The 13,449-nt window shown below is 45.1% G+C and overlaps 1 protein-coding gene across 3 annotated transcripts in view; it reads right to left on the bottom strand.

Moving 5' to 3' along the window:
- Positions 1-8,854: 8,854 nt before the first annotated feature.
- The window catches only part of LOC118381245 (ras-GEF domain-containing family member 1B-A-like), a 108,812-nt gene continuing 104,217 nt past the window's right edge, over positions 8,855-13,449 (bottom strand). For all 3 annotated transcript variants that reach the window (XM_052479723.1, XM_052479721.1, XM_052479722.1), the window contains exon 14: positions 8,855-11,280. In XM_052479723.1, the coding sequence (XP_052335683.1) occupies positions 11,256-11,280 (25 nt within the window). In that variant the 3' untranslated portion in view covers positions 8,855-11,255. The remainder of the gene's footprint in view (positions 11,281-13,449) is intronic.

Below are 13,449 nucleotides of genomic sequence, written 5' to 3'. Positions count from 1 at the left end.
ACCACGTGGGCCCTAGTTGACCCTTAGTAATTAAATATCTAGTTTTCACTCGCATCTCCTTAGTTTTTCTCCTGTCTGATATGACAGTTTCCTGTCTTTAAGAGGTTAAAAAACTCTCACAGAGAGCTGTATGTCAGTGTAGAGAAACACTGTAACATATACACAACCAAGATAACAGAGATGACAGTGTTTGGTCAGGTGATTCTGAAGTCCAAGAGGTTGAAACAAACCTTTCTGACGATTCAGCAACATATGTCAATACGAAGACCAACGAGCAGAAAACCGACAAGTGGCCCAAAAATCTATTTCTTTATATATCCGATATGTTAGTGTTGTGTTTTCACATTGCTACAGGTAATAAAAAAAATGTATTGATATAATTCATTTTACCTTATTATTCAATATATTCTGACTTGTACCAAGTTTTTAAGAAGAAAAAAATAAATACATGTAAAACATATATACCAGTGGGTTAAGAATCAGTGGTGTGTATTTGTGGATGCCAAGCTTCTCCAAATATTTAACCAATGCATTTAAAAATATATATATATTTATCTTAAGTCTCTTGTGTTTTCATATTTTTTTGTCAATTAAGCAAGTGGCTGAATCTCACCGGAGAAGTCATCCGAGCGAGGGAAACAGCGCCCCCTCTGTCTCGGTATGTGTAGCTCATGTATCTGATGCTGTCTGGACAGGGAAACAGCGCCCCCTCTGTCTCGGTATGTGTAGCTCATGTATCTGATGCTGTCTGGACAGGGAAACAGCGCCCCCTCTGTCTCGGTATGTGTAGCTCATGTATCTGATGCTGTCTGGACAGGGAAACAGCGCCCCCTCTGTCTCGGTATGTGTAGCTCATGTATCTGATGCTGTCTGGACAGGGAAACAGCGCCCCCTCTGTCTCGGTATGTGTAGCGCATGTATCTGATGCTGTCTGGACAGTGAAACAGCGCCCCCTCTGTCTCGGTATGTGTAGCGCATGTATCTGATGCTGTCTGGACAGTGAAACAGCGCCCCCTCTGTCTCTATGATAGCGCATGTATCTGATGCTGTCTGGACAGGGAAACAGCGCCCCCTCTGTCTCGGTATGTGTAGCGCATGTATCTGATGCTGTCTGGACAGGAAACAGCGCCCCCTCTGTCTCGGTATGTGTAGCGCATGTATCTGATGCTGTCTGGACAGGGAAACAGCGCCCCCTCTGTCTCAGTATTTGTAGCCCATGTATCTGATGCTGTCTGGACAGGGAAACAGCGCCCCCTCTGTCTCAGTATTTGTAGCCCATGTATCTGATGCTGTCTGGACAGGGAAACAGCGCCCCCTCTGTCTCGGTATGTGTAGCTCATGTATCTGATGCTGTCTGGACAGGGAAACAGCGCCCCCTCTGTCTCGGTATGTGTACCGCATGTATCTGATGCTGTCTGGACCAAAAGAGTATCACATGTTGCCGCCGTAGCATTTGATTGATTGATGCCAGCAGGCATTTGGCCTCCCTTGATTAAAAAATAAAATTAGCCAATCAGCATTGAGCCTAGCTTAACTATGGGTTGTCCTGGTGCAGCAAAACGCCTCCCAGGGGAAGCCAGTTTGGATTTGGCGTCCCACCAATCAAATCACTTCCTAAGTAAAATGTAATTTAAAAAAATAAAATGTGTCTGTTTCTGGTCTGCTTGTGTTGATGTCCTGCTAGCTTGCTAAATTGTCCCTTTCGTAAGCCATGGATGGAGATGTGGATTTGACTTAATTCTCTGTACAGGCCAATGATTATAACGGCGATGCTGATCTAACCATAAATTGATAATGTTGTGCCACTGGCCTGAGACGATTGAAGTTCAATATGTAACCTAGTAGTCGCACGTTAAACTAGCTAGCTAACTTAGCTGGTTCATTGTTGCCCATGCCAGGAAATTAGGCTACTAAGCATTTTAGCTACGTAACCTATGACAAAAAAAAAAAATGTTTCCATATTTCTTTAACCCTTATTTAACTAGGCAAGTCAGTTAAGAACAAATGCCGCCTAGCAACAGTGGGTTCAGGGACAAAACAACAGATTTGTACCTTGTCAGCTGGGGGGGGTTGAACTTGCAACCTTCCAGTTACTAGTCCAACGCTCTAACCACTAGTCTACCCTGCCGCCACGAAATGGTAGTGTCTGACCACTAGTGGTAGGGTAGCCTAGTGGTCAGACACTAGTGGTCAGACACTACCATTTCGTGGCGGCAGGGTAGACTAGTGTCTAACCACTAGGCTACCCTGCCGCCCCAAAATGGTAGGGTAGCCTAGTGTCTGACCACTAGTGTCTGACCACTAGTGTCTGACCACTAGTGTATGACCACTAGTGTCTGACCACTAGTGTCTGACCACTAGTGTCTGACCACTAGTACTAATGTCTGACCACTAGTGTCTGACCACTAGTACTAATGTCTGACCACTAGTACTAATGTCTGACCACTAGTGTCTGACCACTAGTGTCTAACCACTAGGCTACCCTGCCGCCCCAAAATGGTAGGGTAGCCTAGTGTCTGACCACTAGTGTCTGACCACTAGTGTCTGACCACTAGTGTCTGACCACTAGTACTAATGTCTGACCACTAGTGTCTGACCACTAGTGTCTGACCACTAGTACTAATGTCTAACCACTAGTGTCTAACCACTGGTGTCTAACCACTAGGCTACCTGCCTCCCCCTCTAACCACTAGGCTACCTGCCTCCCCCCTCTAACCACTGGTGTCTAACCACTAGGCTACCTGCCTCCCCCTCTAACCACTGGTGTCTAACCACTAGGCTACCTGCCTCCCCCTCTAACCACTAGTGTCTAACCACTAGGCTATCTGCCTCCCCCCTCTAACCACTGGTGTCTAACCACTAGGCTACCTGCCTTCCCCCTCTAACCACTGGTGTCTAACCACTAGGCTACCTGCCTCCCCCCTCTAACCACTAGGCTACCTGCCTCCCCCCTCTAACCACTAGTGTCTAACCACTAGGCTACCTGCCTCCCCCCTCTAACCACTAGTGTCTAACCACTAGTGTCTGACCACTGGTGTCTAACCACTAGTGTCTGACCACTGGTGTCTAACCACTAGTGTCTGACCACTGGTGTCTAACCACTAGTGTCTGACCACTGGTGTCTAACCACTAGTGTCTGACCACTGGTGTCTAACCACTGGTGTCTAACCACTAGTGTCTGACCACTGGTGTCTGACCACTGGTGTCTAACCACTGGTGTCTGACCACTGGTGTCTGACCACTGGTGTCTAACCACTGGTGTCTGACCACTGGTGTCTGACCACTGGTGTCTGACCACTGGTGTCTAACCACTAGTGTCTGACCACTGGTGTCTGACCACTGGTGTCTAACCACTAGTGTCTGACCGCTGGTGTCTGAACCACTGGTGTCTGACCACTGGTGTCTGACCACTGGTGTCTAACCACTGGTGTCTAACCACTAGTGTCTGACCACTGGTGTCTAACCACTGGTGTCTAACCACTGGTGTCTGACCACTGGGTGACCTGTCTAACCACTGGTGTCTAACCACTGGTCTGACCACTGGTGTCTGACCACTGGTGTCTGACCACTGGTGTCTAACCACTGGTGTCTGACCACCTAACCACTGGTGTCTGTGTGACCACTGGTGTCTAACCACTGGTGTCTGACCACTGGTGTCTGACCACTGGTGTCTAACCACTGGTGTCTGACCACTGGTGTCTGACCACTGGTGTCTAACCACTGGTGTCTGACCACTGGTGTCTGACCACTGGTGTCTAACCACTGGTGTCTGACCACTGGTGTCTGACCACTGGTGTCTAACCACTGGTGTCTGACCACTGGTGTCTGACCACTGGTGTCTGACCACTCTAACCACTGGTGTCTGACCACTAGTGTCTGACCACTGGTGTCTAACCACTGGTGTCTGACCACTGGTGTCTAACCACTGGTGTCTGACCACTGGTGTCTGACCACTGGTGTCTGACCACTGGTGTCTAACCACTGGTGTCTGACCACTGGTGTCTGACCACTGGTGTCTAACCACTGGTGTCTGACCACTGGTGTCTGACCACTGGTGTCTAACCACTGGTGTCTGACCACTGGTGTCTGACCACTGGTGTCTGACCACTGGTGTCTGACCACTGGTGTCTAACCACTGGTGTCTGACCACTGGTGTCTGACCACTGGTGTCTGACCACTGGTGTCTGACCACTGGTGTCTAACCACTGGTGTCTGACCACTGGTGTCTGACCACTGGTGTCTAACCACTGGTGTCTGACCACTGGTGTCTGACCACTGGTGTCTGACCACTGGTGTCTGACCACTGGTGTCTAACCACTGGTGTCTAACCACTGGTGTCTAACCACTGGTGTCTAACCACTAGTGTCTGACCACTGGTGTCTAACCACTGGTGTCTAACCACTGGTGTCTAACCACTGGTGTCTGACCACTGGTGTCTAACCACTGGTGTCTGACCACTGGTGTCTAACCACTGGTGTCTGACCACTGGTGTCTAACCACTAGTGTCTGACCACTGGTGTCTAACCACTGGTGTCTGACCACTGGTGTCTGACCACTGGTGTCTAACCACTGGTGTCTAACCACTAGGCTACCTGCCTCCCTCCTCTAACCACTAGTGTCTAACCACTAGTGTCTGACCACTGGTGTCTAACCACTAGTGTCTGACCACTGGTGTCTAACCACTAGTGTCTGACCACTGGTGTCTAACCACTAGTGTCTGACCACTGGTGTCTAACCACTGGTGTCTGACCACTGGTGTCTGACCACTGGTGTCTAACCACTAGTGTCTCTGACCACTGGTGTCTGGTGTCTGACCACTGGTGTCTAACCACTGGTGGCTGACCACTGGTGTCTGACCACTGGTGTCTGACCACTGGTGTCTAACCACTGGTGTCTGACCGCTGGTGTCTGACCACTGGTGTCTAACCACTGGTGTCTGACCACTGGTGTCTGACCACTGGTGTCTGACCACTGGTGTCTGACCACTGGTGTCTAACCACTAGTGTCTGACCACTGGTGTCTAACCACTGGTGTCTAACCACTGGTGTCTAACCAGTGTCTGACCACTGGTGTCTAACCACTAGTGTCTAACCACTAGTGTCTAACCACTGGTGTCTAACCACTGGTGTCTAACCACTGGTGTCTAACCACTAGTGTCTGACCACTGGTGTCTAACCACTGGTGTCTGACCACTGGTGTCTAACCACTGGTGTCTAACCACTGGTGTCTGACCACTGGTGGTGTCTGACCACTGGTGTCTGACCACTGGTGTCTGACCACTGGTGTCTGACCACTGGTGTCTAACCACTGGTGTCTGACCACTGGTGTCTGACCACTGGTGTCTAACCACTGGTGTCTGACCACTGGTGTCTGACCACTGGTGTCTGACCACTGGTGTCTAACCACTGGTGTCTGACCACTGGTGTCTAACCACTGGTGTCTAACCACTGGTGTCTGACCACTGGTCTGACCACTGGTGACCACTGGTGTCTGACCACTGGTGTCTAACCACTAGTGTCTGACCACTGGTGTCTGACCACTGGTGTCTGACCACTGGTGTCTGACCACTGGTGTCTGACCACTGGTGTCTAACCACTGGTGTCTGACCACTGGTGTCTAACCACTGGTGTCTAACCACTGGTGTCTAACCACTGGTGTCTGACCACTGGTGTCTAACCACTGGTGTCTGACCACTGGTGTCTAACCACTGGTGTCTGACCACTGGTGTCTAACCACTGGTGTCTGACCACTGGTGTCTAACCACTGGTGTCTGACCACTGGTGTCTAACCACTGGTGTCTGACCACTGGTGTCTAACCACTGGTGTCTGACCACTGGTGTCTGACCACTGGTGTCTGACCACTGGTGTCTACCACCTGACCACTGGTGTCTGACCACTGGTGTCTGACCACTGGTGTCTGACCACTGGTGTCTGACCACTGGTGTCTGACCACTGGTGTCTGACCACTGGTGTCTGACCACTGGTGTCTAACCACTGGTGTCTAACCACTGGTGTCTGACCACTGGTGTCTGACCACTGGTGTCTGACCACTGGTGTCTGACCACTGGTGTCTAACCACTGGTGTCTAACCACTGGTGTCTGACCACTGGTGTCTAACCACTGGTGTCTGACCACTGGTGTCTAACCACTAGTGTCTGACCACTGGTGTCTAACCACTGGTGTCTGACCACTGGTGTCTAACCACTGGTGTCTGACCACTGGTGTCTGACCACTGGTGTCTGACCACTGGTGTCTAACCACTGGTGTCTGACCACTGGTGTCTGACCACTGGTGTCTGACCACTGGTGTCTGACCACTGGTGTCTGACCACTGGTGTCTAACCACTAGTGTCTGACCACTGGTGTCTAACCACTGGTGTCTGACCACTGACTGGTGTCTAACCACTGGTGTCTAACCACTGGTGTCTGACCACTGACTGGTGTCTAACCACTGGTGTCTAACCACTGGTGTCTGACCACGGTAAACGGTGAATACGTCAGCTCAATCGGAAATTGTATTTAAAATGGCGGATTGAATAGAGCTGAACATCCACAATACAGACTGAATAGAGCACTTACTCTTTGTTTGAACTCGTAGAAAAACATTGAAAACATCCAGGAATGGCAAACATAGTGATGAAGAGGATCGAGAAGCAGTTTAAAATGGAGATGCAGGTCTCCACACGGGATGATATCTTCTTTGAAACATTGAATCCAGAGGAGGAAACCCCAGACTCTGCTCCGTTTACCAACTGGACACAGACGTCAATTCAAAACCTCTATTCCACACTGGTTCCACGTCATTTCCTCGAAATGAGGTGGAAACGTAGATTCAACCAGTGTGTGTTTCAACTTGAAGATATGAAGTACACTAGCTACGTGCAGAAGGATATATATCAGGATGAAAATCATGCAGCATCTAACAGTTATTGCGCCAACTCCATTTAATAATATAATAATAATAATAATCTGACTGGATAAATAGAGTAACGGCTTAATGTCCAGAATTTCACAGTATCCCTTTAACTTTAGTGGTTAAAATACCCATAGTCACACATTAACCCCTAACATCCCCAACAACTGATTGCTAGCTCTGAAGTTAACACGCCAGTTCTGACCATCTTGGTTAACCCAGAACTAAAAGTCTCACGTAATTGGTCAACTGCTCAATGACGTTCTGAGTCCATACGCGTTGAGAGAAGCGATGCAGTGATCGAGGCGCTCCATCATCTCTCTCTTTACAAATTACGGGACATTTACGGGCCGAATATCCCCTACCCCTTCCCGAAATGCAAAAACAAATGCTAACATCTGTGAAATCGTGATTTGTCTAAATAACGAGTGATGAAAAAAAACAAGCACAGGAACTAATTGCTGCTCGTTGTCCAATAGTATAAAGACAGATCTATGGTACCATTCATGTTTATGTAGTCTGGCCATGAAAGATTAGCCCCGACAAAACAGAGAATTGTCAGTCGTCACTCCAGGTCTCACTTAAACTTTATTTTCCTCTCCTCTCCCACCTACCTCTCTCTCAGATCGTGGTGCAGCGACTGGCGGACCAGGTGCCCATGCTGATCCGTTACTTCATCCTCAAGGAGTGTTAGAGAAAATTGTAGTTAAGATGATTAATTATGTATACATTATTGATTAGAACCATTTATTCTAATACTATTATGTTATGGTATGAAAAGTAAAAGTTATTGGTTAAGCTGTTACTGAAAATATAAGCAGAACGAATTAATTGGCTTTTCTCTTGGGAAGTTAAAAGGGGAGTGATGCTATGGCTTTTCAGACAGATAAGAAATGTCTGGGAGATGTTCCATTCCTAAAACATTCTTGTGAGAATCGGAGAGAGGGTGGGAAACTGATGATGTCATGTTCAGTTTATAACCTGTGGAAATGTGTGTAAGCATTTAGTACTCTCTGGAATTAAACGCTCTTACCTGGCTTTTAAAGACTGGTCTCGATCTACTTCATGCATAATTAATGAACTTACACATCATTAATGAATTAGAAACGAGTGCAAAATTGGTTTTGGCAATTAAAACATAAAGGAATTTAGAATTCCTCTATCAAGGAGTCAGCCAGGATCCTTTTCAGTAAGATGTTGGACCTGCTGAACAGCGATGACTTGGACGAGATGCTTGGACGAGATGCTGACGGAAGAATCAGAGATTGGTCGAAGAAGCCTTACGGTCCCGTGTGGAGCGTCTTGGACTGGCCAATGACAAGATCAGTAGCCTATGAGAACAGAGGGGGTTTTTGACAATGACAAAAATCTGAGATTTTGTCACAAAATATTAGTGTAAGTATAATCTCATTCAATTTTACACAAAAAAATATTTTGATGTCATTCCTATTTTACAAATGGTCTACAGACAGGCAAAATACACTGTTTTATTTGAAGAGGCAGTAATGGCCAAATGTAATGTCTTTAAATAATAATAATGATGATGATGATGATGATGATGATGACGACGAAGCTATATCTTGTCTATTCCTATTCAACAGAAATGTGAGTAATATGATTCCCTAGTCTCAAAATGTTTCCGGATCAAATGCTCATGAATTGTGAATAATAACCTCGTTTTTTTTTAAATGTAGGGGCAGCTTCAGACTGGTGTAGTTTCTCTCTCTCCCCACACTGAGACCAGTCTGGAGTCTCAGCTTCAGTATATTCTCTACCAGTAGTCCATTGTCAGTGATTATAGGGTTAATATAGCACCTAACCACCATAAGAGATAGAGATTTCTTCGTCAACTCAGGTTGATACAAGGTCAAGCCATGAAATATGTCAATTCACATGGAAACTGAATTAGTCTGATAGGTAATAGGTAATGTGTAACTCTGTGTTGTCTGTTCACACTGCTATGCTTTATCTTGGCCAGGTCGCAGTTGCAAATGAGAACTTGTTCTCAACTAGCCTACCTGGTTAAATAAAGGTGACATTTTTTTAATAAAAAAAAAAAAATCATGAACAGATTCCTCCATTAACTTCAGCATTTTTTAAATGAACTTTGTCACTTTCTCTTCTAACAACGAACTCAGTAATAAAGCAGGTGATCTATTCCAGCTTAACAGTCCAAATACAAAAACACAGATAAACACAGGGAAAAACAGAAGTATTTACACAGTCAAACCACATTATCGTGTAGAGAGGAGAAACTGCAAAAAGAAAAGGCAACGCTATACGTCAATCAATGGCCGCGTTCCAGAACGACTACATTGCAGACGCCTGCCAGATATGAGCTTTGCCACGCCTACAATGTAGTGGGCCTGGAACGTGCCCAATATGTTTAACTTCAAAGTGTATACTAGAATCCTAAAAATGAAGGGTTCTCGTACAAACCTGAACAAAAAATGATCAGTTTAGGGCAAAATCTAATAACAATGAAATGTACCTAGTACAAAATGATATAACAAATACAATAAAATATTTGAAAATATCCATAATATTAAATAATGACGACTACAGAGAGGATCATAAATAAAACAAATATGATGAAAACAATAATATGAAGAAAGTACAACCTCTGAGGAAGAACGTTTGATCCAGCATTAACTGAGGGGAAAAAAATTCCAACTCCTCAGCTCACACACAATCTCCACAATGACATAAATCAACTCATTCCCTGGCTCAACTCTGCTCCGCCACAGCACTTACTTAACTCAACCACAAGGGGGCGATACAACCGCATTGCATTTCTATACTCATGGGAGGGGCATAGTGATTAGCTACGCCACTATCACAGGATGGATAATCTTGAGTGCTCAGCGCAGGACAGTCCTCCAAAGCTATTTTTATTCCATCAAAGTGGCTGGTTAGTGGCAGAACACCAAAACACTGATTATCAGGAACATACTGGTTAGTGGCAGAACACCAAAACACTGATTATCAGCAGCTGCTCGCGTCCCAAATAGCACACTATTCTCTATATCAGTGTCTCCCAAACTCGGTCCCGGGGACTTCAGGGGTGGACGTTAACACCATCTTAACATCCCCACCCACCCCTCTGTTTCTGCCCGTGGCTGAGTGTCCCATTGATAAAGGATGAGAGGAGAAGGAAGGTGTTGCTTCCTGTTGTAGAGCATCAATCCAATGCACTCAGTGCTTTGTAAACATACTGAGCAGGCCGACCACACCAACTGGAGCAAGAGAGTCACGTATAACGGTACATGTAACACACATACACACACGCACACAAATAAACATTAGCTTCATATTTTCTATACCAACCCTGCTGTAGGTTAGCTTTGACACCATTATACATTATACTGATTCCCAGTAAACACAATGCTGGCTTTTTAAAGAGAGAGAGACAGAGAGAGAGAGACAAAGAGAGAGAGAGATAGAGACAAAGAGAGACAGAGAGAGAGAGACAGAGAGAGAGAGACAAAGAGAGAGAGAGAGAGAGAGAGAGAGAGAGAGAGAGAGAGAGAGAGAGACAGAGAGAGAGAGAGAGAGAGAGACAGAGAGAGAGAGAGACACAGAGAGAGACAGAGAGAGAGAGACAGACACAGAGAGAGAGACAGAGAGAGACAAAGAGAGACAGAGAGAGACAAAGAGAGACAGAGAGAGAGAGACAGAGAGAGAAAGAGACAAAGAGAGAGAGACAAAGAGAGAGAGAGCGAGAGAGAGACAAAGAGAGAGACAAAGAGAGAGAGAGAGACAAAGAGAGAGAGAGCGAGAGAGAGACAAAGAGAGAGACAAAGAGAGAGAGAGAGAGAGACAAAGAGAGAGAGAGAGAGAGAGCGAGAGCAGCCTGTTCATTGTACATGTTAGGACTGAATCAGTTGGCCATCCAGCAGCCAACTCTCAACTCCTGTAGAAGTCAAATACATCTTCAAAATGATTTTGATCAACAGTGTAAATACCCGGTGTAAATACCCGGTGTAAATACCCGGTGTATTTCGTTACGTTTTCGACAGACGTAGCCAAAAGGACAACAAAAGAAGTTTCCCTTTGACTTTCCTCTCCTCCTCACCATGGTCGTAACTTATTATTTATTTGTTCCCAAAAAAAGTGTAAGTATAGAAATTCATTCAAAAGAGATGAAAAAAGTTTTCCTGGAAACATACAACATGAAGAAGACCAAACTCTCCTTGACCGGAGAACAGAAAAGTTCCTGATCTGCTAAACAGAACAGGCCAGATTGTCGTTTCCCATCCAAACAGGAATTCTGTTATTTGGACATCCCCCACAGCTCGGCTTGGTTGTCAGACTGGGTTGACTTGGTTCCTCCTTCAGAAACTCTAGACTCTACTTAGCAGAGTAGATCTGTGGAACGAGAGAGAAGAGAACATCTATTAGCAAGACATGTAACAGACATCTGATTAGGGTGATAATGTCTGAGAAGCTGCTGATTGGAGGATAGATATATTGGCGTGGATGTTAGGCCTGAGACAAAGTCGAGGGCTGGCAAACCCTGCCATTATATCCTCCCAACACCGGCTTCGAGGGCATTATCAGTTCTATACAACAGGGTAACCAACATATTCAAACAATGATTGACCTACAGTACCAGTCAAAATATTGGATACAGCTACTCATTCAAGGGTTTCTCTTTATTTGTACTATTTTATACATTGTAGAATAATAGTGAAGACATCAAAACTATGAAATAACACATATGGAATCATGTAGTAACCAAAAAAAGTAACAAATCAAAATGTATTTTATATTTGAGATTCTTCAAAGTACACCTGTGGCATTCTCTCAACCAGCTTCACGAGGTAGTCACCTGGAATGCATTTCAATTAACAGGTGTGCCTAGTTAAAATTTCATTTGTGACATTTCTTTCCTTCTTAATGCGTTTGAGACAATCAGTTGTGTTGTGACAAGGTAGGGGTTGTATACAGAAAACAGCCCTATTTGGTAAAAGACCAAGTCCATATTATAGCATGAACAGCTCAAATAAGCAAAGAGAAACAACACTCCATCATTACTTTAAGACATGAAGGTCAGTCAATACAGAACATTTCAAGAACTTTGAAAGTTTCATCAAGTGCAGTCACAAAAACCATCAAGCGCTATGATGAAACTGGCTCTCATGAGGACCGCCACAGGAAAGGAAGACCCGGAGTTCCCTCTGCTACAGAGGATAAGTTCATTAGAGTAACCAGCCTCAGAAATTGCAGCACAAATAAATGCTTCACAGAGTTCAAGAAACAGACAAATCTCAACATCAACTGTTCAGAGGAGATTGCGTGAATCAGGCCTTTATGGTTGATTTGCTGCAAAGAAACCACTACTAAAGGACACCAATAATAAGAAGAGACTTGCTTGGGCCAAGAAACACACGCAATGAACATTAGATCAGGTGAACGGATTATCTCCGCATGTGTGGTTCTCACTGTGAAGCATGGAGGAGGAGGTGTGATGGTGCTTTACTGGTGACACTGTCTGTGATTTATTTAGAATTCAAGGGACACTTAACCAACATGGCTACCACAGCATTCTGCAGCGATACGCCATCCCATCTGGCTTGGGCTTAGTGGGACTATCATTTGTTTTTCAACAGGACAATGACCCAATACACCTCCAGGCTGTGTAAGGGCTATTTGACCAAGAAAGAGAGTGATCGAGTGCTGCATCAGATGACCTGGCCTCCACAATCACCCAACCTCAACCCAATTGAGATGGTTTGGGATGAGTTGGAGGGCAGAGTGAAGGAAAAGCAGCCAACAAGTGTTCAGCATATGTGGGAACTCCTTCAAGACTGTTGGAAAAGCATTCCAGGTGAAGCTGGTTGAGAGAATGCCAAGAGTGTGCAAAGTTGTCATCAAGGCAAAGGGTGATTACTTTGAACAATGTAAAATATAGTTTGATTTGTTTAACACTTTTTTTGGTTCCTACATGATTCCATATGTGTTATTTCATAGTTTTCTACAATGTAGGAAATAGTAACAAATAAAGAAAACCCCTTGAATGAGAAGCTGTGTCCAAACTTTTGACTGGTACTGTATATTCATTAAAAAAGTCATTTTGATTAATTTATTCATCCTATTTCATCCTTCCACAAGATAAAGTCTCGACGCAAATCTAGGGTTGCTACCCGAGCCGGCTGGTCATTCGTTCAATTGGTTCGGTTACCAGAGACGCAACCCAGTCGTTCATTATAACTGTACCGTTGCCCTCGCTTACTAGCTAACTAACAGCAAAGTAGCTGCATTTCTGTTTGTTTAACTTGTTTTCTAGTTATTTTGGGGGGGATACATCCATAACAATGAGCTAATGACGTTCGATTTCGCCTGTCATAGAACATTTGCTTTCTTGCCAGGTCACTGTTCAGAAGAGATAGCCAACTATATAGCTAACACAATCACTTCAAACTGAAGCTGGAATGACAGCAAACTAGCTGCATTTAATGTTTTCCTATTGACATTTCTTAATATATATCCATAACAGATAATACAGAGTCATGATTGGCTGAGAAAAGCTGCCTG

The sequence above is a fragment of the Oncorhynchus keta genome, chromosome 25, assembly GCF_023373465.1.
Source record: "Oncorhynchus keta strain PuntledgeMale-10-30-2019 chromosome 25, Oket_V2, whole genome shotgun sequence".
NCBI classification, from domain to species: Eukaryota; Metazoa; Chordata; class Actinopteri; order Salmoniformes; family Salmonidae; genus Oncorhynchus; species Oncorhynchus keta.
The sequence above is the reverse complement of the archived record's forward strand: the minus strand, read 5'-3'. Positions and strand labels throughout refer to the sequence as shown.